General features: G+C 39.4%; 1 protein-coding gene and 2 long non-coding RNA genes across 3 annotated transcripts in view; 1 reads left to right on the top strand and 2 right to left on the bottom strand.

The window, feature by feature from the left end:
* Positions 1–1,743, bottom strand: part of LOC141377993 (uncharacterized) — a 2,581-nt gene extending 838 nt beyond the window's left edge. The window contains exon 1 of the long non-coding RNA XR_012391231.1: positions 1–1,743. This exon is cut by the window's left edge and continues 50 nt beyond it. This is a non-coding gene — a long non-coding RNA (uncharacterized lncRNA).
* Positions 1,736–5,805, top strand: LOC141377984 (uncharacterized). The gene is made up of 2 exons (XR_012391221.1): positions 1,736–3,782; positions 3,938–5,805. It is a non-coding gene; the product is annotated as an uncharacterized lncRNA (long non-coding RNA).
* Positions 5,806–5,854: 49 nt separating this feature from the next.
* sh2b2 (SH2B adaptor protein 2) overlaps positions 5,855–26,546 on the bottom strand; it is a 29,097-nt gene continuing 8,405 nt past the window's right edge. Inside the window, exons 3-9 of the mRNA XM_009291417.5 lie at positions 21,015–21,116; positions 17,685–17,776; positions 16,583–16,683; positions 16,226–16,366; positions 15,375–15,580; positions 13,676–13,847; positions 5,855–10,906 (exon numbers count right to left, since the gene is read on the bottom strand). Of these exons, the coding sequence (XP_009289692.1) occupies positions 10,635–10,906; positions 13,676–13,847; positions 15,375–15,580; positions 16,226–16,366; positions 16,583–16,683; positions 17,685–17,776; positions 21,015–21,116 (1,086 nt within the window). The 3' untranslated portion in view covers positions 5,855–10,634. The remainder of the gene's footprint in view (positions 10,907–13,675; positions 13,848–15,374; positions 15,581–16,225; positions 16,367–16,582; positions 16,684–17,684; positions 17,777–21,014; positions 21,117–26,546) is intronic.

Raw genomic sequence — 26,546 nt, 5'->3', positions numbered from 1 at the left:
CTGCTTTCCTGGATTAATCTTGGATAGGGTGGCGCAGTTGCTCAGTGATTAGCGTTGTTGCCTCACAGCAAGAAGGCCGCTGGTTCGAGTCCCGGCTGGGTCAGTTGGCGTTTCTGTGTTGAGTTCGCATGTTCTCCCTGTGTTGGCGTGGGTTTCCTCTGGGTGCTCCGGTTTCCCCCACAATCCTGTCTGCTGTTAAACACTAGCCTATAGTGCCATCTGCTGTTAAACACTAGCCTATAGTGCCATCTGCTGTTAAACACTAGCCTAGAGCGCCATCTGCTATTAAAAACTAGCCTAGAGCGCCATCTGTTGTTAAAAACCAGCCTAGAGCGCCATCTGCTGTTTAAAAACTAGCCTAGAGCGCCATCTGTTTTAAAAACTAGCCTAGAGCGCCGTCTGTTGTGAAAAACCAGCCTAGAGCGCCATTTGCTGTTTAAAAACTAGCCTAGAGCGCCGTCTGTTGTTAAAAGCCAGCCTAGAGTGCCATCTGCTATTAAAAACTAGCCTAGAGTGCCATCTGCTATTAAAAACTAGCCTAGAGCGCCGTCTGTTGTGAAAAACCAGCCTAGCGCGCCATCTGCTGTTTAAAAACTAGCCTAGAGTGCCATCTGCTATTAAAAACTAGCCTAGAGCGCCGTCTGTTGTTAAAAGGCAGCCTAGAGTGCCATCTGCTATTAAAAACTAGCCTAGAGTGCCATCTGCTATTAAAAACTAGCCTAGAGCGCCGTCTGTTGTTAAAAACTAGCCTAGAGCGCCATCTGTTGTTAAAAACTGGCCTAGAGCGCCGTCTGTTTTAAAAAATAGCTTAGAGCGTCGTCTGTTGTTAAAGACTAGCCTGGAGCAACATCTGCTATTAAAAACTAGCCTAGAGCATCGGCTGTTCTTAAAAACTAGCCTAGAGCACCACCTCGAGCGAAGTCCGCTGTTAAAAACTATCCTAAAGCGCCGTGTGCTGTTAAATCTAGCTTAGAGCGCTGTCTATTGTCAAAAACTAGCCTAGAGCGCCATCTGCTGTTTAAAACCAGCCTAGAGCGTCGTCTGCTTTTAAAAACCAGTCTATTGAGTCGTCTGCTGTTAAAAACTAAACTCAAAATCGATTTGAGAGAATAGCAATGAATCAATTTTTCAAAGTGTTATTCACCACAACTGTAGCAATAAGCAAGTGACCAAAACCCTTTCTAAAAGCAGCTAACGCCAGCCTGGAAGACTTCTTCTGCAAGGATATTGAGAAAATGCACAACAATCTCCAAACCTCTGTAAGAAAAGCTCTTCAGTCTAAAGCAAGACTCACAATAGTAGTTTTTTTTGGGTGACAATGAACTGTTGAAGCACAGCTAATTCACAATGAACAGCAAACGATCCAAAGTACATGCCAGTTTGGTTCCTTCATTCACAACACACACACACACACACACACACACACACACACACAAGACTGTCACAACATCCGAGATTAAACCACATCAGTGGAAACATCTGACTCCATCTGAAACCAAACACGTGAGGAACAATACTGCGCTTACACAATTCTTGAGAGCACTGACACATACATGGACAGGAACAGATGTGTCTTCATTGAGCAGTCACTGTGAAGCGGCATATAATGCGAGGGTCTGTTGATTTTGTTTATTCAACATGGAAAAATGTCACAGATGATCAACAGCGGCAATCATCACACACAACAGACATCAACTCAGTTCAACAGCACCACATCACATCAGGGCTGAACAGGAAGCAGCCAGTGAAGTGTGACCGCTCTCAGATGACTTCACTTCCTGTGGAGATGTGGGAGAAACGGTCTGAAATCTCATCTGACCCTCTCATCTGCACCGAGAGGCTTATTCAACCAGCACAATTAAATAAACACATCATTTCAGGGTGATTCTCATGTGTGGCTGTTAAATGAAATTATGTTGGAAACCCTTTGTGGGGAAAAAACATTGCAAAAGTGTACATAGCATGCGAATGTGGGCCGCTTTAGGCAGTTGTGCGGCACTGGTGGTCTTCCTCCGGCCCAGACTAAATGAATGTGAGCCTGAAGTGGCCCACCTGTACAATGGCAAAGGGCGGCCAAAGATTCAAGTTCATATATGGGCCATTTAAGCCAAAGATTTGACACTTGTGGCAAAATATAATCTGAATGTGAGCCCAATGTGGCCCATGTGGGAAATGATCAATTTGGCCCAAATGATGGAGGACAAATGTGGGCCACAGTTAGCAAAATAGTGGCATAGTCATTTAAGGGTAATCTGGGTCTGAACCCAAAGTGGCTCACATGTGTAAGTGCAAACGTGGCCCAGTTATCTTAAAACATATCTGGGCCACTTTTGGCAAATATTTGGCACAGTAAGCTCTGGCTGTTGTGGCTGTGAGCCTTATGTGGCCCAGAGAAGATAGACTGGGGAGTTACCCAACCATTGCCTTTGGGTACGTGTTACACCCCTCAAACCTCTGCAAAAAGGTCTCAGCAGAAAGTCTCTGCAGAAGTGTCCCTGACGGGGCAGGCCTCGTTTCTATACTCATGTGACTCGCCTGAGTCAACGTTTGTGCTTTGACACTTGGTTCATTTGCCTGGACCGTACCAAAGTTCGATGGTCTCCCCCTGCCACCTCCTCGGTTGGTTTGTGTTCACACTGTCTTTTTCCTTCTGAACCCCGGTACGCTTGCGTCATCGAGCTGCTGTTTTGTTTACGGCCGTTGCTAGGTGGCGGTCACGCAAGCAAGCGCCGAAATGGAAAGAGGTCAGCACATCGCGGTCATTCTGCTTTTACTGAAGCTTTTGGTTTCGGACATACAGAAAGCGACTCGCGTCCATCTGCCGCAAACATATTATAAACATTCAGAACATCACACAGCGTCTGCAGGAGCTGTTTTTGGAGAAGACAAGCAGACATCACTGTGTATCACTGTGTTTGCTCTGGCTCAGTCCCGCGCTTGTCACCAAGGTATGAAACGTGACACACACACAACACAAACGAACGTTATGAAAACTAAAGTTTGTTGTACAGTTGGCGGTTCACTTCCATAATTTGGTACGAACTGTACCAGAGTTCGCATGAACTGTACCCCAGACCACCTCTTACAGGCGGACTCGGGTACGGTTCACGGGTGCGCACCCGAGTTCAGAAGACACGTTCACACTAGCTAAACGCACCGTACTGCGACGTCAAACAAACCCGTAAAATAAATCAAGCTATAACTACGTTGGATTGTCTTTGTTTTGCCTCACAGAAAACGTCACTTTAACGATAGACCCTTCCTACAAGCTTATTAAGCTTACTAAAACTTCTATTCATCTACTTTACAAGAAGTAGTTTAATTCGATTTTTGTAAATAAATCAATAATTCTAGAGTCCGCTTAGAGGTGAAGTCATTATTATATTTATTTTGTTAAATTAAATATAAGTTAATTCTAAATGTTCATAATTGATAATACCTTGTTATTATTAATTATTAATATTCGTAAACTGAGCTAATTTCGCTGCACTGATGTTGCAGAAGGAAAAAGAAATTAAAATATAACTATGACCAAAACTTCTGAGAAGACATTATTGGACTGCCCTTGAATACCTCAGGTTGCACCAGATTTTAATAGATTAAACATAATTTAATGTACACAGAGCTTATAGATCTCCAAATAAATACAGTAAAATAAATAATAATGTTGCAATAACAGTATCAGCATTGTCTTAGGAATTGATTTTTTCAATGGTGTTTGTGACAAACTATCTATAATATACAAACAAACGTTACAGCCTCCCCATTAATGTGCTTGCTAGGTGTAATAACGTACACTAGCTGTGTTTCCATCCAAAGCTGAGAATTAATTTATCCAAGCAAGCACATTAATGGGGAGGCTGTAACGTTTGTTTGTGACAAACTATCTATAATATACAAACAAACGTTACAGCCTCCCCATTAATGTGCTTGCTAGGTGTAATAACGTACACTAGCTGTGTTTCCATCCAAAGCTGTGAATTAATTTATCCACAAAACTGTAATATCGCATAAAACATTTGCGAATAAAGCAGCGTTTCCATCCAACAAGAAACAAAAGAGGACAAAAGCATCACTTCCTCTGGGTTCATAAGCATTTTTACTACAGAAATTCCAGGACTTTTTCAGGACTTTCAAGTCAATTTTCATGACGTGTGACAAGTTTTGCATTTCACTGCATTCGAAAGTTCAAGCTTAGTGAATTCTTACCTGCGAAATCGCATCAGGTGATCACGGTAGACCAATAGAAGATAATTTAATGAAATAAAATTTAAAACATGGAGCAATTGCTCACTTTTATTGACGTCTAATCATATTGTTTATTACCAAACCTTTTCAGCGCCTTACGACAGAATTTCGTAAGCACAATCTCTAGTGTGACCGCAGCTTTGGAAAAAAAAAAAATCGTCCGGCTAAATGACTAATATAAATGTAATTTCCATGATTTTTCCAAAATCTTGTGGGTTTTTCTGTTTTTCCAAAACTTTTCCAGGCCTGGAAAATGCCATGTAAAAACTAAAAACCAGGTTTTCCATGAGCGTATGAACCCGGCTTCCTGATAAACTGGAGCAAATATCAGCCAGAGAAATGTAGTTTAGTGCATTGCGATTTGCCACTGTGGTGGTTTTCCTTTCTTTAATAAATGAGTTGCGCCTCAGAAGACACAACGCAATGAGCGCAGTGATTGCAGTGGCATTTGGAGGTGTGAGACGCTCTTTGCGAGCACAGACAGATACTCAAGACAGAATAATAATAATAATACGGAAGGACTGTGATTGCGGACTGACAGGTTTTAGAAACAAAAACAAAATTTCAGATGTTTTACAATGTGCTGGAAAACCTGCAAAGTCCACTAATGTGTCCCATCCAGCCTGATCTCACGAGGAAACGTAAGTATTTTATGTTTTGTCAGTTTAGTGGCAAATTCGTACAAGTTCCGTCGTATGAAATTTTACGATTTTAAAAAGGAGGCGTGGCACCCAACCCCACCCCTAACCCCAACTGTCATTGAGGGATGAGCAAATCGTGCTAAATTTTACGAGTTTATACGAATTAGCCACTGAATCAAAAAGTTACGAATTGCTATGAGATTGCGTCGTCCTATCACAAACAGTTTATCATCACATGACCACTTATAAGAAAATTACATCACTTTTAATGCACAATTTATTTCAGTAAATGTGTTTTCGTCATAGTTTATGTGTTTTTCTCATTAGATAAAAAGTTTACCTTACTTAGTTGTGTATATATTTTTTAATAACATTATTATTATTTAATTATTTAATAAAATTTACGAGCATCTTGTCATTTAAATGAATCATTTTTAATTCGATATTTCAAAAATGTGCGAGGCAGTGGTGCAGTAGGTAGTGCTGTCGCCTCACAGCAAGAAGGTCGCTGGTTCAAGCCTTGGCTGGCTCAGTTGGCATTTCTGTGTGGAGTTTGCATGTTCTCCCTGCCTTCACGTGGGTTTCCTCCGGGTGCTCCGGTTTCCCCCACAGTCCAAAGACATGTGGTACAGGTGAATTGGGTAGACTAAATTGTCCGTAGTGTATGAGTGTGTGTGTGTGAATGTGTGTGGATGTTTTCCAGAGATGGGTTGCGGCTGGAAGGGCATCCGCTGCATAAAAACTTGCTGGATAAGTTGGCGGTTCATTCCACTGTGGCGACCCTGGATTAGTAAAGGGACTAAGCCGACAAGAAAATGAATGAATGAATGAATATTTCAAAAATGTGCATAATAATAGGTGGATGGAAACACAACTGTGTATGCAGATCATTTAAAAGAACTCAATAAAAACAAAAGCTGAATCTGAATCTGTAATCTGAAGAACAATATTACACACAATTCTGCAAGGTGTTTAAATCATAATAATATTGTATTGTGGCACATGATATCGGATAGTAGGAATTCCCACCCCTATTAATTACACACTTTTTAATGACGAACACAAGAACCTTTTTTCGAACACATTATAAAATCTTAAATTACGGAAAGCTGTAGGACGGTGTGGACTCATGGGGTGTTTTCATCAGCACTGAGAAACAACACAAAGGCGAAACACATCCTGACATCTGTGTGTGTGTGTGTGAGGAAAACCAACCCGTCTCTTCAGCTAGTAAGTTAAAGGGTTAGTTCACGCAAAAATGAGAAATTCTGTCATCGTTTACTCACCCTTTACTTGTGTCAAACCTTTATGAGTTGATGAACACAGAAGATATTTTGAATAATGCTGAAAACCTGTAACTTTCTTTCATAGTATTTGCTTTTCCTACTACACCAAAAAGTATATGTTTGCTGTTTGTTGAAACTACTGATTTAAGAACAGAAGTAACAGAATTGTGGAGTTTACTTTTGTTTGTTTCATGTTTAATTCACTTATATTTGTAGAAACCAGGCCCGTGCAGAGACCGTCCAAAGGGCATGTGCATGTGCTTTCTTGAAGAGCGGTGTTGTCGCGCGCGTTCTGATCAGCTGTGTTGTCGCGCGCGTACTGTAAAGCGGGGGGAGGGGGTGAGTTGAGCGCGCGTACTCAAGAGTGGTGTTGTCGCGCGCCTACTGAAGGGCGGGACGGAGGGTGTGTCGCGTCGCGGGGGCACTTTTAATCATTTTTAAAGGGCACTTTATATCCACGACTAAAAAGGGCATGTGCACTGCACAGGTTGAGCCCTATGTGTGCACGTGCCTGGTAGAAACTAATAAGTTAACTTAATTCATTCATGTTGTCCCAATCCAGGAAAAACTGAAAATCACTGGAAGAAGCTGGTTCGCCAACACCAGGTTGGAGGAGAGTCCTTACTCCAGGTGGAGGAGTTCAAGTATCTTGAGGTTTGTTCACGAGTGAGGGAAGGATGGAACGTGAGATTGACAGGCGGATTGGTGCAGAGGCAACAGTAATGCGGTCGATGTACCTGTCCATTGTTGTAAAGAAGGAGCTGATGGAGCCAAAGCTCTCAATTTACCGGTCAATCTACGTTCCTACTCTCACCTATGGTCATGAGCTTTGGGTCATGACCAAAAGGACAAGATCTTGGATACAAGCGGCCGAAATGAGTTTCCTTGACAGGGTGGCAGAGAGCACCTTTATACATAGGGTGAAGAGCTCTGTCACCCAGGAGTCGTTGCTCAGGCATCTGTTTCAGATGCCTCCTGAATGCCTACCCAGGGAGGTGTTCCAGGCATGTCTAACCGGGAGGAGGCCTCGGGGAAGACCCAGGACACGCTGGAGGGACATAAGCCCCTTTCACACAGTGATACCGGTAAATATCTGGAAAATTTCCGGAACGACTTTACCGGTATATTCAAAAAAGCGCTGTTCACACAGGCGAGGACGTTACGGAAATTTTCCGGAAAAGAGCATTCACACATCCATTCCAAAATACCGGTAAATTCTGACATCATTCACCACAAATGAGCTTTAAACGGCTGCGCTTGTGTTTGTAAACATTTGACTAAATTACAAACTCTGTGGATGATCAATCTTGTGAACAACTTTCGCAGGATCACTTTCGCATGTCGAGATGTTCATAATATGTGCGTGTGCAGGCGCTCACAGGCTGTTTCACAGGCACACGCAAAGCTTGAAGGTAAACAAACAACGGCTTATCATAAGCATCTCATCGATGATTATTTACACAGTTGGCATTAAGAACATATAAACGTGATCTGACTAACTTCTAGCAGCTAAATGTGTCTGGAAAAATATTCAAAGGCTTTTATCCTCACAAACCGCGCGGACGTGAATGCGTCTGACTGTTGTGATTGGCTAAAGCAGACGTCTCACGTCAGCACGTTCTAGACGTGCACGCGCTTATTACGGCAATCTTCCTTCTGCATTCACACAGAGCAGCATTCCGGCAAATTGCCGGTAATGTTACAACTTCTCTTTCCAGAAAATTGCCAGAACGAATTTACCGGTATTTTCAAAAAGGGCCTGTTCACACATACAACCTTTCCGGAAAATTGCCGGCAAGTATGTGTGAAAGGGGCTTATGTCTCTCGGCTGGCCTGGGAACGCCTCAGGAGGAGCTGGAGGAAGTGTCTGGGGAGAGGGAAGTCTGGGGTTCTCTCCTAAGACTGCTGTCCCCACGACTCAGCCCCGGAAAAGCAATGTTGTTGTTCTAACACAAATCAATTGTGTGGAGCCCAGCATTTTTTTACAACGTCAATGGTTACAGGTTGCCACCATTCTTCAATATATCTCCTTTTGTGTTCAACAGAAGAAATAAACTTAAAGGGGAGTAAATAGTCAGTACACTGCACTGTTTTTGGTCCAAATATCAAAAAAAATCTTAAATTAAGAAGCATTTTCTAGACAAGTAAAACATATAGTCTTGTTTTCAGAAATAATACACCAAAATGAAATGAGTTTTGCCTTAAAGCAAGCTAAACAATCTGCCAATGGGGTAAGCGAAATAATCTAGTATTTCCTTTTGACATAAGATTATTTAAATTACCCCATTGCCCAACTATTTACTCTGCAAAAAATGCTTTTCTTGCTTAGATTTTTTGTCTTGTTTCTAGTCTAAATATCTAAAATTTCTTATATCAAGAAGCATTTTCTAGACAAGCAAAACATATTGTTTTGTTTTGAGAAATAATATGCCAATATTAAGAGAGCTTTTCCTTAAAACAAGCAAAATAATCTGCCAATGGGGTCAGCAAAATAATCTTGTTTTTTCTTTTGATGTAAGATTATTTTGCTTACCCCATTGGCAGATTATTTTGCTTGTTTTAAGGAAAAACTCACTTAATATTGGCATATTATTTCTCAAAACAAGACTATATGTTTTGCTTGTCTAGAAAATTCTTCTTGATTTAGGAATTTTCAGATATTTAGACTAGAAACAAGACGAAAAAATCTAAGCAAGAAAAGCATTTTTTACAGTGCAGCTTTTTTTTTTTGAACACTAAATTTTGGCAAATTATTTCTTAAACACAAGAATTCTATATGTTTTGCTCGTCTAGAAAATGCTTCTAATATGATACTTGGACTAGAAACAAGACAAACACTAGCATTTTTGTTTGCAGTGTACATTTTCGTTCTTGTGTGAACTGCCCCTTTAACGCAGTGGATCCCGATTCCTGTCCTCGGGCTCCCTCGCCCTGCACATTTTGTATGTGTCTCTTATCTGACTCACAAGGATCAGTTCATGGATCTCTCAGTTAACGAGTTGATGATCTGAATCAGGTGTGTTAAGTAAGGAAGAGATAAGTTGCGGTCACACTAGAGTTTGTGTGTGCGAAATTCTGTCGTGCGGAGCTGGGAAAAGGGGCGGGATTAGGCAAGCTTATTAGACATTTAAAAACGCGAGCGATTGCTAAATGTTTGAAATTTTTGACCAGAGAGGTCATGTTTTAATCCTTGATTGGTCTCACGCAGTCAAGTAAAGCGATTTTGCAGGTCAGAGTTCAGCAAGCTTGAACTTTGCACTGCAGCAACCTGCGAAACTTGACGCATGAGCTTACGTTTCCGGTCTGACGCATTCGTGTGCGTATGAATGAAAGTCTATGGGAGGAAAAGCCCAGTGTGACCGCAGCTTTAGGCTGCATCTGAAATTGCATACTTCCCCACTATATAGTAGTGTTGTCGCGATAATGAATTTCGGTACCAATCAGTACTGAGATTTTAAAAACCTCCATTTCCTGTTAACATTTAAGCGCTGTTGAGCACGTTTGTAAACACGGCTTATTTGCCATGGACTGTGATTGGCCGTGAAGGTCATCAGTTCACCACTCTTCACCGCTGTTTGCTGAGTATAACCACAGATACAGACACTGAAACGGTTATAAAGCTGTTTATAAGCTGACATACAAGCGATCCGCTGGTGAATCGACTGATCTTTGCACTCAGTAAACAGCGGTGAGTTTGGTGAACTGATGATCTTCAGGGCCAATCACAGTCATTTCTGTTGAGCACATGAACATAATGGCAAATCTGCACGGTTTCAGAACCACTCAACATCGCTCAAATGTTAGCGGGAAAACGGATGTCTTTAAAATCTCAGTACTTATTCGTACCGAAATTCAATATCTCGACAACACCACTATATAGTAAGCTAAAAACAATATGTGAGCCGAGTACTAAGTTCGAATTTATAAGGTGCATCCCAAATCGCATATTTATGCACTATTCTACGCCATTTTGTAGTATAAATAGTGTAAGTAGTGCGTTCACACTGAAATATTTACTGTAAATACACTGACGCAGTAACATAATTCAAAAAACAGTAGGTGAGAAGTACCTACTACTTCCAGCTTGATTCTGAAGTGCACATCTGATGGATGCTACACTATCCCATGATGCAATGCCAGAGAATTCATGAATGGGAGTGAAGCGACGCAACTGATCGATCATGTGATAATGACTAATAGTGGATGTAGTACATCCCAATTCCATTCATGCTCACATTCACACTATATAGAGAACACTTTTCCAAGCGTCGTGTAGTAAATGTAGTACCTACTCGAGTAGTAAATGATTTCAGATGCAGCCATACAAAATGTGCAGGACGAGGGATGATGAGGACTGAAATTGAGAACCGCTGGTCTAATGTAGGAGTGTTACTGCATGTAAATCCAGTAGCCAATCAGAGCAGCAGCAGCAGCAGGTGTGGACGGATCAGTATGAGCATCAGTAGAAGGAGTACTGGTTCTCCACAGCTCTAGTCCGCCGTGTGCCGTCCGTGTCGTGGTAGTCGTCTGCAGTGGCGGCGGCTGCGGGTTCGAGGAGTCTCTCTGCGCTGTTGCTGCGGCTGTGGAGGCCTGTGCTGGGCTGAGCCATCGGGGATGAGGACGAGCTGGAGGACAGCGGCGTTTCTGCAGCTCCAGATGGCGGATGGGTTGACTCCGAGCGACATGCTGAAGGGTCCCGCGGGGCCACTGGGACATGAGGAGCCACCGCATCTGTGCATTCACACACAATATACACATCAGCTGAGGAAACTCAAACTGCGAACATATAAAAGTTTGGTTTAGTTTGTTTATTTATAAGGGGCAATGCACATTAATAAGCATTTCTGTAAAATGTGCCAGAATTAGCCAAAAATGTCTGTTGTTCATCTGTAGACCCTTGACAGAATGTTTAAAAGTTACACCAAAGACATATATATATATATATATATATATATATATATACATATATATACATATATATACATATATATATATATATATATATATATATATATATATATATATATATATATACACATATATATATATATATATATATATATACATACATATATATATATATATATATATACATATATATATATATATATATATACATATATACATATATACATATATATATATACATATATATATAYATATATATATATATACATATATATATATAYATATATATATATATATATATATATATATACATATATATATATATACATATATATATATATATATACATATATATATATATACATATATATATATATATATACATATATATATACATACATATATATATATATATATATATATATATATATATATATATATATATATATATACATATATACATATATATATATACATACATATATATATATATATATATATATATATATATATATACATATATACATATATATATATATATATATATATATATATATTAGTGCTGTCAATCGATAAAAAAAATTAACTAATTAATCGCACCTTTTTAAAAAACTTAATCGCGATTAATCGCATTTAAAATACTAAAACTTATCATTTTGGCTATTCAAATGTAAAATTTATGTAAACGCAAGACAAAAACTATTTAAATTCAAAATATAATTGTTTTATTAGAATTAAATTCAAAATATAATGGTTTCATAGAATTTTTGTTTAACTTGTAACACAGATTTCTTCATGTAAACAACATACCCACAATAAACCATCAAGATCCTGGCTTGACAGCCATATTTATTACAGAAATTAAAACACAGGAATGTTAATGACATTTAAATTTCAAAACAATCAATGCCAATAAAGAAAACATTGGTTTCCATGTTGGATTTTAAGTGGACTGCAAAAAAATGCCAAAATACAGGCATTGCAGATATGAAAAATGAAAAATTATAATAATAAACTATAGAATACAAACTGTTGCACTCATTGTAAAGTTTTATTGCTGTGAGTTGAGAACATTAATTATAGAGTAGAAACAATTTAGCTTAATCCTCCTTTACATTCATCCAGTTGCTAAGACTAGGAGTATCCCGCAAGTGCACAGAGACTCCCAAATGCCCGCAAATGAATGATAATTTCTCGCAAACCGGTCGTTAAATACATTGCACACCCCTCTCGCCCCTACTCAGAAAGTCGCTCTCTCCACCCCTGACACCCCTCAACGGGCCTGACACAGACACACACACAGACAGACACACACACAACGCGCTGCAGACGTTTTGGCCCCAACGGCCTTCCATACTGGAGCGACTCCCCTCAGATTCAACACACATGATCACGTTCATCAAATTTGCTTAAACTAAGCGTCCTAAAGTATTACTGTATTTCAAAAGGATTCTGACACAACAACGCAAAGCATACGCTTTCATTGCGTTTAATGAGGAAACACGCTAAACTTGGAGGGCTCATGCTGAAAGGCAGAGTAATGCCCTGTCTCTGACAGCTCGCGACTTCACCAGACGTACTGAGTACATTTACGTAAGACACCAATACTCCGATTTTAATATGATTAAGATAATACTCTTAAAATTCTACTGTGTAGCCTTAAAAGGAACCTTACCTTAAAGGAACATCGAGTCACGAAATGCGGAGGATTTTCTTTCTGTTCGCCATGCGGTATCAACTTACAACAGAAGTCGAAAGTTAAAAATGAAACACCCGAAATTGCATGAAATTCTGGATAACCTGTGATGTACCTAATGGTTTTATACTGGAACTTGCCTTCAAAAAGTACTTCCTTGGTCTTATCCACATTTATTGCATGTTGAACACACGTCCACCACAACAGGAAGTAAAAATACCTGCATGCGTTAATTGCGTAAAAATTTTTTTAACGCGTTAATTATTTAAAATTTATCGCATGCTTTAACGCGTTAATTTTGACAGCGCTAATATATATATATATATATATATATATATATATATATATATATATATATATATATACACACACACACACACACACACACACATATATATATATATATTTAATTCCCTGAGAGGCTAGTCATTAGGCACGCTCACTTCTATTTGCGTCATCAATCTGGTAACTTGTATGTGCACATGTCATCATTAGGGTGAAAAAAAACGATGGGTCACGATGCAATACATATTAATAAATATTGTGATATATTGCAATAGTTTGTATTAGTATGTGCGTTGTTATATTGACAACTTGATAAAGTCAGCACATCAATTAAAATTCCGATTCCGAATTTATTTTCTATCCATTTCAATTCATTAGAACTGCACAGTGTTATCGAACAGAGCACTCACTGAACTGTATATAATGTATATAGTTATTAAATCCTTAACTAAAATGTATATGCCACTAAAGTCACATATAAATAAAATAAACAATTTATAAAACTAAAGCAAGTAAATAAAATTTAAATGCATCAAGTAAACATAAAACTGGAACACAGTGCTCTAATATGCGGTACACTATTAGAAAATGTGTGTTTGTGATCAGGATACCTGTTGGCGAGCGCTGGACTTGAACGTATGATCGTAGAGTGATGTCCGTGGATCCGCCAGACTCCAGCGGGATCGGGTGCGTATGGAAATGCCGTAACATATCGGCGACCGTCTGGAACCACAGGTGATGAACGTGACACTGTCCACTGTCGTTCACAGACAGCCGTAGGTGCTGACAAAAACACAAGAACACACACACTGATATTCAATATACCTTGATAATGAACATGCACAAGATGGAGCCTTTCCACAAGACTGTTATGACGGTTTAACGGTCATCAGCATCTGAAATGCTTCAAAGTTTTTATTAATTAGATTTATTTTTAAATATATGCACGTTTATATGCATTTTAAGAGTTCACACTTAGCTGATGATTAATAATAAAGCTAGTTTGGCGTGCTGTCCCGGGAGAGAGTCCTGAGCTTATAAGATCTTCGAGCCCTGGGTTCCCTCCCGTTGCAAGGCGAGAGGGGAGTTTGAGCTCAGGTAGATCTCAATGACTCCCCCTCCTGCTTATTGTAGCTAAGTGTCCGATATGGATGCTAAAGGTGTACTCAGAGTTTGGCTAAAATATTTTGGATTAATTGTTTAGAGTGAACTGTGGGAGGAAACCGGAGGACTTGGGGAAAACTCACGCGATCACGGGGAGAACGAGCAAAACTCCGCACAGAAATGCCGTCTGGTTTGGAAAGGAATTAAACCAGGGGCATTCTTGCTGTGAGGCAACAGCGCTAATCACTGGCCACCGTGACGCCTGTTTGAAAGGAGGGAAAGTAGGGTTGAGTGGGGGGTTTCTTCGAGACGAAGATATTGAGATGAGAAAAGTCTGGTTATTTATGTTGAGTTAAGGATCGTCTGATAGGATAATCAGTTATTAGCTAAATTTGGAACAGCTGTAAACAATCATAAGCACGTGATCCTCTCGAAATTTGTTTATAAATAAACTTCACTTATGTGTGTTGTATCATCTTTGCATCAAATTACAAACAACAAATTGCCGCTTGTGTGAGGCGTTTCTAATGCAGTGTCTATAGCCCCTTTCACACATACAGACCTTTCTGGAAAATTGCCGGCAATTTTCCGGAAAGGTTGTGTGTGTGAACAGGTCCTTTTTGAAAATACCGGTAAATTCGTTCTGGCTATTTTCCGGAAAGAGAAGTTGCATTTACGTCCGCGCGGTTTGTGAGGATAAAAGCCTTTGAATATTTTTCCAGACACATTTAGCTGCTAGAAGTTAGTCAGATCACGTTTATATGTTCTTCTTAATGCCAACTGTGTAAATAATCATCGATGAGATGCTTATGATAAGCCGTTGTTTGTTTACCTTCAAGCTTTGCGTGTGCCTGTGAAACAGCCTGTGAGCGCCTGCACACGCACATATTATGAACATCTCGACATGCGAAAGTGATCCTGCGAAAGTTGTTCACAATATTGATCATCCACAGAGTTTGTAATTTAGTCAAATGTTTACAAACACAAGCGCAGCCGTTTAAAGCTCATTTGTGGTGAATGATGTCAGAATTTACCGGTATTTTGGAATGGATGTGTGAATGCTCTTTTCCGTAAAATTTCCGTAACGTCCTCGCCTGTGTGAACAGCGCTTTTTTGAATATCCCGGTAAAGTCGTTCCGGAAATTTTCCAGATATTTACCGGTATCACTGTGTGAAAGGGGCTTATGGCAGCTGGACACAGCTCACCTTTGCTTTGCCCTGGAAGTTGAAGGTAAGGACGTATTCTCCAGGACGGGTCTCACTCTGGCGGATCACAAAGAGGCCGTGACTACGAGCACCCCCGGCCAGAACCAGTTGGGCTGCTCGTACCCGCGACAGCGTCCCATGGAACCATGGGTAACCTGACAGACTAGCATCTCCTTCCCCTTCCCTTGGCGTTTCACCTGGACTTCCTGAAAGACAAGAGCCATATGGGAAATTAACATGTTTCCTGCAGGATAAGAACCCCAATGTAATATTAGTGAATACATTAACTAAAGAAACCTTATTGTAAAGTGTGACTGAAATAAAACATGTGCTGGAATAGTTGGCGGTTCATTCCGCTGTGGTGACCTCTGAAATACAGACTAAGCCAAAGGAAAATGAATGAAAACATCACCACAAGTTTCTTACAATGAAGTTTTGCAACCCAAATGAAGCATGAATCACTTAAATTCCATTAAGATTTTTTTGTTATGAAATAAACTTACGCTTCGCCAGATCCTCTCATCCTCTCAGTTACCACTGTTCCGATAACTCGGGAACCTGTTTTAGTCTGAGTCAAAGGAGGTATCAAAGTAATCTGTGGATAAGAGCTTACTTGAGACACGAATTGCTTCAAATGATTCAGTTCAATTTGGTGAACTGGTTCAACCGATTCCCTTAGAAGATCCAGTTAAAGAGAACGATTCGTTCGCGATCGGCCATCACTACTGAATATTTCCTTGAGTTCATTTCATAAACAACCCTTCCACGGTCATTACAAACAGTCTAGAATGTGTTTTACAGAAAGAGGACTCGAGTGGCTGATCTGAGAGCAGCATTACTGCAGTGTGTACCTGATGCTGTGTTCGTGTTCTGGGCCTCTGGGGACTGCAGGAACCGCTCCAGCGGGACGTGTGAGGGATGCTGGGTCACTGGCGGCTCCTGGCAGCGGGCAGCGGATGACTGATCACCGGCAGCAGAGCCTCGGTGTGAGCCTGAATACCACAGACAGAATAGAGGTGGAAATCACAGGTTAACTCATGATATGATGCTTTTGCACTGCTTTATTTCGGACACCGTGAGAATCAGCTTCTCTCCTGTGGTGCGCGTTAAAACTGAAAATGATGTGCGACTCATGTGACTGTCTGAATGTCGTGTGCACGGCAAATACGGCTTAAGTGTGTGATGCAGATGTTCTGTTCCTGTCATACCGTCGCACAGCAGCTCGCAGCTACAGGAGGACACCAGCGAGAAGTCTTTGGGCGGCTGACTGTGAGCACAGGAGGCCAGCTCGATGTCGTCTCCACTGTCCCTGAAAACACAAGAAGATCTGCCGTTTGTCCAACAGATCTGCAATGTCATTTATATTTTAAGACATTTACTCGATGCCCTGGACTAAAGGTTTCTGGTAGATTCACATATGCGCTTGACCCAACCGAAGGATGAAAAAGAAGTCAGCACATCGGCCTCTGTAAAGGAATCTGTTATATAACGCAGCAGTTAGAGAGCAGTTACACTCAACAAGCGGAGGATGAGTAAATGATGACAGAATGTTCAGTTTTGGGTGAACCGTCCCTTTAAATGCTTGTGGCTGGTAGTAGACATATTGATTTAGCTTATAATAAATAAGATATACTGTGGAAGTATTTTGTCTTTACATACTGTTCATGACAATTTTATAAATAAAAAATAAATAAATAAATAAATAAATGAAAATAAATAAATAAATAAATAAAACAAATAAATAAATAACCATATAAATGAATGAAAAGAAATAAATAAATAAACAAATAAATAAAACAGACAAATAAATAAATAAATGAAAATAAATAAATAAATATATAAATAAATAAATAAACCAAATAAATAAATAAATAACCAAATAAAAATAAATAAATGAAAATAAATAAATATATAAATAAATAAATAAACCAAATAAATAAATAACCAAATAAATAAATAACCAAATAAATAAATAAAAATAAATAAAACAAATAAATAAATAACCATATAAATGAATAAAAATAAATAAATAAATAAACAAATAAATAAAACAAATAAATAAATAAAAATAAATAAATAAATAAACCAAATAAATAAATAAATAAATAACCAAATAAATAAAAATAAATAAATAAATAAATAAATGAAAATAAATATATAAATAAATAAATAAACCAAATAAATAAATAACCAAATAAATAAATAAATAAAAATAAAAAAGAAAGAAAGAAAGAAAGAAAGAAAGAAAGAAAGAAAGAAAGAAAGAAAGAAAGAAAGACATTTAATTGAGCAGTAAGTGACGGTGTTTACCCGGGGTCTATGCAGTCCTGGATATCCGCAACCCAGGAGTTCTTCTGCAGAGAGTCGATGGTCTCCAGAATGTATTCAGCACCATTTTCTACCTGCAATAAATGACACAAAACCACAAGTCAAAATGATTGAAACCACAAGTCAAAACTATCTTTTTACAGAGACTTTTTTTATAGACATAATCATTTTATTAAGTAATTCTTCTATCTTTGCCATGATGATGGTGCGTGATATTTCACTAGTTAGCTTGCAATACTAGTACTGAGCTTAAAGTGCAATTGAAAGGCTTAATTAGGTTTATTAGGCAAGTCATTGGACAACATTGGTTTGTTCTGTAGCCAATCACAAGAACAATTCTGAAAGGGGCTTATGATGTTTACCTTAAAAATGGTTTACAGAAAATTTAAAACTGCTTTTTTTCCAGCCAATCTAAAACCAAATATGACTTTATCCAGAGGAAAAATTATTATAGGAAATACTGTGAACAATTCCTGAATCTGTTAAAAGTTATTTAGGAAATTTTTGAAAAACAATAATAATTTTAAGGCTGATAATTTTGCCTTCAGGGATGACACGGTGGCTCAGTGGTTAGCACTGTGGCCTCACAGCAAGAAGGTCGCCGGTTTGAGTCCCGCCTGGGTCAGTTGGCATTTCTGCATGGAGTTTGCATGTTCTCCCCGTGTTGGCATGGGTTTCCTCCGGGTGCTCCAGTTTCCCTCCAAACACATGCGCTATAGGGGAATTAAACAAACTAAACTGTCTGTAGTGTATGAGTGAGTGTGTGAATGCGAGAGTGTATGGGTGTTTCCCAGTACTGGGTTGTGGCCGGAAGGGCATCCGCTTAGTAAAACATATGCTGGAATAGCTGGCGGTTCATTCGGCTGTGGTGTCCCCTGATACAGATCCAACACCATCATCAAATTTGCAGATGACGCCACAGTGATTGGTCTAATCAGCAATAATGATTGAGTGGAGATACAGCATTTGGCCACTTGGTGCACCGACAATAATCTGCTCCGTAACACCAACAAGACCAAGGAGCTCATTGTGGACTTCAGAAAGGGACGAACAGGCTCACATGATCCCATCCACATCAATGGGATGGCGGTGAGCCTGTCTCATCCTTCAAGTTCCTGGGGACCCACATGTTAAAGGACCTTTCCCAGACCACCAACACCTCCAGCCTGGTCAAGAATGCTCACCAGCGCCTATTCTTCTAAAGGCAACTTAAGAAGACCCAGCTTTCATCAGCCGTCTTGCTGAACTTCTACCGCTGCCCAATAGAGAGCATCCAGACCAACTGCGTCACAGTCTGGTATGGAAGCTGCTCTGTTGCTGAGCGTAAGGCACTGCAGCGGGTGGTGAAAACTGCCCAGCGCATCACAGGGAGCACACTGCCAGCCACAGAGGACATCCAGAAGAAACACAGTCTTCGCCGAGCACGCAGTATTCTTAAGGACACCTCTCACCCTGCTCACTTCCGGCAGGCGCTTCAGGCTCCCCCGGACAAAAACCAGCAGACTGAGGAGAGAGTTGTCACCCTCTTGAACTCTGCCCCTCACGGACTCTTTTGACCTTAGACCTAAACTGCATTTCGTTGCCTTGTCAGGGCTCGACAATAAGGACTGCCCGATGGCCCGGGGCCAGCGTGCGAGACACTCAGGCCAGTGTACAGAATGTTACTGGCCCGATCGGGCCAGTGCTGCCTTTTTGCCTGCCAGATCGAGCCAGAGCTGCGTGCTGCGACTGTCTGTCAATTGTGTGCAAATACAATGTTACGGTGCTTTCACACATAGACGTTTGTTTCGGAATCTGTCTCGTTTCCCCCGTTAGCGTGGTTTTTTGGCATATATCCAGCAGTTGCGCTCAGCCCTCGCATGCGCGCCCGCGCCCGCATCTGTGCCAAATCAACCAGTCCGAGATCGCCTGAATGAGACGGTCTCTGCCCTATTGAGCGGATCGATTGTAGCGAGAAAACAAAACAATGCAACGAACTAACGACCCAGGCTATATCACAGTGTATTATGATTGTGTAATAGCCATATATACGGCTATATGACGAGAGAATGATGAGCAGGGCGAGATGTCATTCTTACCGGTAAATGCGAAAGTGAAAGCATGCTGAAATATTACCGAGAGCTGTTTATCCAGCCTGATCTTGGTTTATCCGTTAGGAAAATTGACCGAAGTTAATATCTGATCATTTTTCCATATTTTAATCATTTAATATGTTGTATTAGGCCTGTTGTTTTGTTCATTTTTGCACTGACAGCTCGAAAGAAAATCAACATTGATCTGCTTCGCGATCTGATGCAGTCTCGGTTCATCTGCTAAGTCTCTCTATAATTTAAGCCTAAAATACAGAATTATAGTCAACGTTTCTTTAATAGATCTTTCTTTAAACCTGCAATTGAAATGAGGCTCTGTATGAGAAAGTCTGACCTCGATTTGTATTTGGTGACGATGTCTGTGTGTTGTTAAAATTAAAGTGCACATTTTCACAAAATATTCTAAACACAACTGGTCAAAAGTTTTGGGTCAGTATGATTAAATATGTTAAAACAAGCTTCTTCTGCTCACCAAGGCTGCAATTATTTAATCATAAATACAAATTGTGAAATGTTGCACTATAAAACTGTTCAAAAGTAGTTTATCATTTAATTTATTCATTTATTCCAGTGATTTTAAAGAAGAAATTTCAGCTTCATTACTCCAGTCACACGATCCTTCAGAAATCACTAATATTAATTAGTATTATATTTATTAATGGTAATAGTAATAAAAGCAATAATGTCTGGAGTAATGATTTTATTTGAAACTACATAAAATAACAAAGCAGTTATTTAAAATTTTGATAAATATTTAACAATTAAACATTTTTTACGTTTATAAATATAGCCTTGAAGAACTGAATAATTTTCCATAAAAAACATTTTAAAAATTACCGTAAATATATTTACAGAGTTATTAGCCATAGAAATTGGGGAAAAAATAAACAGGGGGGCTAATAATTTAGGGGGACTAATAATTCTGAAATCAACTGTGTGCCCACACACACACACACACACACACACACACACACACACACACGCACAGTCAAATAGCTATTAACTTCTTTTTTTTTTTGGTGGGGCCAGTGAAAATTTTGGCAGGGCAAGTAAAAATCAGAACCACTGGCCCGATCGGGCCAGTAGAAAAAATCCTTAGCGTTGAACCCTGCTTGTACTTGTATATGTGTAATGACAATAAAGTTGAACCTAATCTAAAAGTCTAATCTAAATAAGCGACTAAGCCAAAGGAAAATGAATGAAACGGACTGTGAAACTGTACCTTGAGCACAAATGTGTTGTCTTTGTCGGGCATCTCAAGGGGCATAGTGGTTCTCACCTCCACGATGGCAGACAGAGGGACGCTTACTTTGGGTTTTGATGACTACAAACACAAATCAAACAAACATTAATGCAACTGAAATAAGCACACACTGTAAGACAGGCAGCTCGGTGAGCGCTGTGTAATGTAAAAATACTCAACCATACAAGATTTAAAGGGCACCTATTATGCAGAAAAATTGTTTAAACAGTGGTGTGGCAGCAGTGTGTGAATATAACCAGCTTCTAATGGTAAAAGTGTATTCATTTTATTTTTTATAATCAGACTTGATAAAAACACAAACACTTTGATTGACATTCTCCCTTTGTGCGTGTCATCAGAGGGGGAAAGCCCCGCCCACTAGTGATCGTCTCCCCCTCATTAGCATAAGACATCAGTCTTGTTATTGAAAATGCCACTATGCTGACACACAGGCATCTGCAGCTCCGCCCTCTTCTAAAAAGAGCACGATCTCATTTGAATTTAAAGCGACAGTCACCAAAACGCCACAATTAGCATCAAAGCTTAAAAGGGTCAGTTTCAGAGAGTTAGGCCCCGTTTACACTGATGCGTTTTAGTTTTATTTTTGACATTAACAACTAAACAGACAACAGAAATGTTGAGGCGTCTTGCAGCATATATGAGCGTCATCTTCACTGTGTGCCTCTTCATAACAAAACAGAGCCTATATAACATCACTGCCTCCTTTAATTTTCATTGAAAATACGAAACACCCTCTCTTTTCCTGAATATCAGTTTAAATAATCAATTAAGGCTATTATGAAAGCATAACGCACAATAAATTTATACATTATAGCAAATAAAGGCAAGCTATCAGTCAATATACAGAATGTACGTGGTTACATTAATTATTGACTTTGCGCTCAGCCAAAATACGGTACCTGAGAACAAGTAATAGATTCAAAAGACCAAAGTCAGGGAATATGCCGTTAGAAATAGACAACAAGATGAACTAGATTAATAAAGTTCGTCGAGACAACCTTTAGGCTGGCTTGAGAAAGTACGTTTAAGTTAAAAGTAGCTTAACGTTTTAAAAATAATTTTTACGCTTGATGTTGTTAACATGATTCTAGCACAAATTAGCATGTTGTTAGCATAATTTCAGTATGAATTGGCGTGTATTTAACATGATTCTAGCATGAATTAGCATGTTATTAGCATGATTCTAGCAAGAATTGGCATGTTATTAGCATAATTCTGGCAAGAATTAGCATCCCTGCTGAAAAATCCAGCTTAAACCAGCCTAGGCTGGTTGGCTGGATTTAGCTGGTCGACTAGCCTGGTTTTAGAGGGATTTTGGCCACTTCCAGGCTGGTTTCCAGCCATTTCCAGCCTGGTCTTAGCTGGTCAGGCTGGGAGATGACCAGCTAAAACCAGCTTGACCAGCCTAGCCAAGCTGGGAGTCCAGCCAATACCAGCTATACCAACCAACTGATTTGGCTGGTAATTTTCCAGCCTGACCAGCTAAGACCAGGCTGTAAATGGCTGGAAACCAGCCTGGAAGTGGCCAAAACCCCTCTAAAACCAGCCTGGTCGACCAGCTAAAACCAGCCAACCAGCCTTGGCTGGTTTAAGCTGGATTTTTCAGCACGGATGTTATTAGCATGAATCTATTATGGATTAGCGTGCAATTAGCATCATTCTAGCATGAACTAGCATGTTATTGGCATGATTCTAGCAAGAATTAGCATGTTATTAGCATGATTCTATTATGGATTAGCGTGTTATTAGCATGATTCTAGCATAAATTAGCATGTTAATAGCATGATTTAAGCATGAATTAGCATGTTATTATCATGATTCTAGCATGAATTAACATGTTATTATCATAGCTGCGTCCCAAATCGCATACTTATGCACTATTTTACACCATTTTGTAGTGTAAACAGTGTAAGCAGCGCGTTCACACTGAAAACTCTAAAAATAATAAGTGCACTTTAATTACCCGGATGATGCACTCATTCAGCCGGTAAAATATAGTGTGTAATGATGGACACTTCACGCACTCAACGACCGCAGGTTTGCTTACGTAGCGGAAGGGGCGGAGCTATCGGACGCACATGTTGGATAACTTTATTTATTTTGGATGGTGAAAGCAAAATTCTCCTACGAGAGTGATTATAGCGCCTCCCGATGGTGAATGCGGTTATACTCATGTCAGGTTTTATTTGATAATTCGGTCATTTATTTCACTGATTTGGCGACCGTCAAACGTCATCAGGGAAACGGTTTTAATTTCCGCTTAGTAAAAAAACATTAGTGCTCCATTTGAGACGACACCAAATACATATACTGTCCTGTTGAGTGTGTTAGTGCATAAGTACATAGTGCATGAGTGCATAGTGTGCCATTTGGGACGCAGCTATTCTGTCACGTGATGAACAAATGACTCAAGAACGAGAAGACTCTAAAGGTGAACTAATTTTCATGACTCCTATCGGCTCAGTACATTGGTTAAGATTATATGTGACTGTCAGTGTAACGTGAACGAACCACTGACATTTGAAGACATGAAGAGGTGAGCTGAGCAAAGAGACAACAATATCTTCATAGACAAAAGAGCAGGTCAACATTGAAGTATTATTTTCTCTCCTTATAGTATTCTATTGATGACTTATTTGTCGTGTGATCAGCCTTTTGGGCTAGTTGTAGATGTGTTTGGAAGCAATTCGAAACATTTTAATAATATTTTGGCATATTGAACCAAATGAACGAAATGACTCGAAAAAAGATTCGTTCATCTTGATGAACGAGACTCAAAGATCCGAGTCAGTAAAATGATCTGAAATTCCCATCACTAATTATGATGTGATGTGAAACAGGTGATGTCAACAGGTGATTGTAATTATGCCCTATTCACACGGGGCGTCAGCGTCAACGCTTCACATTCACTTTGAATGGGTGACGTCAGGCGTTGCCGAACTGCATTGTGCAGTCGGCGCCGCTTCAGAGGCGTTGCTCGCTGCAGAAGTTGGAACTAGCTCAACTTTTCAAGCGCCGACGGATTCAAAGTGAATGTGAAGCGTTGACGCTGGCGCCCCGTGTGAATGTGACGTAATTACAATCACCTGTTTCACATCACATCATTATTAGCGTCAGCCAATGACATCGCTGTATGCAAATACACCAGCTGGACAGTGGCCTATTGCTGACTGAATTTCATTGGCTGATGCTTCTATGACGATCGCGTCAGCCCCAACTTCATATACGCCTTCAGTCAAGCGTTGACGTTGAAGCCCCGTGTGAATGAGGCGTTATGATTTGGAGCAAATGCCGCATCCAAGAAAGGTCTAGTCCTTCAGGAGCAAAGATGGGTCGAGGATCACCAGTTTGCCAAAAAATAGGCAGTTTTCTTCAGATGATCTTCTTTGGTGTTCAACAGAAGAAAGAAACTCAAAGGTTTAAAGGATGGCAGAATGTTTTATTGTTGCGTGAACCCTGCCTTTAATCGAATGTTTTTCCTGCTTGCTATTACACATGAGACAGATGAACCAGACGACTGTTATGCTTTCCTCATTAAAAAGCAGGCCGACCCTGATCCCCTGATCCGGCCTCTTAAAATCCTGCTTCTACGTTTCAGCTTTGAGATTTTTGGGAAGTCGATCTCAGAGATCTCAATTTTAGTCCCTCAAGGCAGTACTAATAACTTCCTCTTCCTGAACAAACTAAAGACGGGGTAAAAATAGAAAAGGAATGAGTGTCTCTGCTAACACACAGCAAAAGATCTGCGATAGCGATGAGTCCTGTATTTCTTTATGTATACAGTTCAGAATTATTCGCCCTCCTGTGAATTTTGTTTTCTTTTTTAAACATTTCCCAAATTGTGTTGAACAGAGCAAATTTTCACAGTATTTCCTATAATATTTTTTCTTCTGGAGAAAGTCTTGTTTTATTTCGGCTAGGTTTTTATTTATATAAAACCGTTTTAATGTCAATATTATTAGCCCCCTTAAGCAATATTTGTTTACAGAACAAACCACGGTTAAACAATAATTACCTAATTACCCTAACCTGCCCAATTAACCTAGTTAAGCCTTAAAATGTCACTTTGAGCTGAATACTAGTGTCCTGAAAAATATCTAGTCAAATATTATGTGCTGTCATCATAGCAAAGATAAAATAAATCAGTGATTAGAAACAAGTTATTAAAACTATTATGTTTAGAAATGTGCTGAAATGTGCACTGATAAACAATCAATCAACACTAGATTATGCCTCATCCAGTTCGAGGTCTTACATAGGCTACATTTCTCCAAAAAGAAATAACATAGGATTTTCCCCAACATATCTCCCATTTAGTGCAAATCAGAAGAAGCTGATTTAGCTCATAGTTTTGTATTCTGTCATAAAGTACAGGGATTCTGGAATGAGGTCTTTAAAGTGCTTTCAGATGTTCTTGACCAACATATAGATCCTGACCCAATGCTTATTATATTAGCACATTCTGATTATACATATTCATTGAGCAGTCCACAACAGAAATTCCGTGCATATTGTTTGATTACAGCCAAAAAGCTGCTATTATTGTATTGGGAAAATGTTAATCCTCCAACTGCCAAACTATGGCTTGAAGAATTGACATCTACTCTGCACCTGGAACGAACCAGATTTATTTTTAAAGGCAACATTGGACAATTTCAGAAAATTTGGGGCCCTTTCTTTTGTTACTTCATGGGGAATTCTTCCCCCCAAAGCAATGTATTGTAACTAAAAGTTGTTTTGATTATCACTGTAGTGTATACTTACAGGCTGGGCTTGGGGTGTTTGTTTGTTTTTTTTTTGGTAAATGTATGCATATCAGAATACTAATCCTGGAATCTGTGATTATTGTAAGTTTATTCAACGACCAAATAAAACTTATTTGACAAAAAAAGAAATGTGCTGAAAAATCTCTCTGTTAAATAGAAACTGGGAAAAATAATCCAGGAGGGCAAATAATTCTACTTCAACTGTACTTGCAGATGGAACCTAATAAAACGTGTAATGATGACTGTACATCAGGTGCTGAACGTGACACATAGAGAGAGATTAATGTCATAAATCAGTTTGATGATGTCTGTAGTTTCAGGCTGTACAGATCGTAGAAAACCTCTGTCATCAGTTTCGCTGTGATGCTTTCCGAACAACATCCTCTTTCTTTAAAGTCATACACTGAAAAAAATTATTCAGAAATGATTCCTTGGATTTACTTAATTTATTTACGTTAAGTAGCTGTAAACAATTTATTTGGGCTGAATTTAAACTAACAAATTAAGTAGAATTTAATTATATTTAATATGTTTAAATAAATAGTTTGCAACAGTTTGGCATACATCATTTTTTTTCAATGTACCAGCTGATGTACTATTCCCAAATAAAAACGTAACTCATAGCTGAACTACCAACTACGCAGGGGTGCAACTGCACATTTACTGAAGGTAATGCGGGTTCAAGTTTTGCGGCGTTATGTTACGGGCAAACTTTTTTGTAACT

The sequence above is a fragment of the Danio rerio genome, chromosome 15 (assembly GCF_049306965.1).
Source record: "Danio rerio strain Tuebingen ecotype United States chromosome 15, GRCz12tu, whole genome shotgun sequence".
Classification (NCBI taxonomy): Eukaryota; Metazoa; Chordata; class Actinopteri; order Cypriniformes; family Danionidae; genus Danio; species Danio rerio.
Note: the sequence above shows the minus strand (reverse complement) of the source record. Positions and strands in the feature narration are given on the sequence as shown.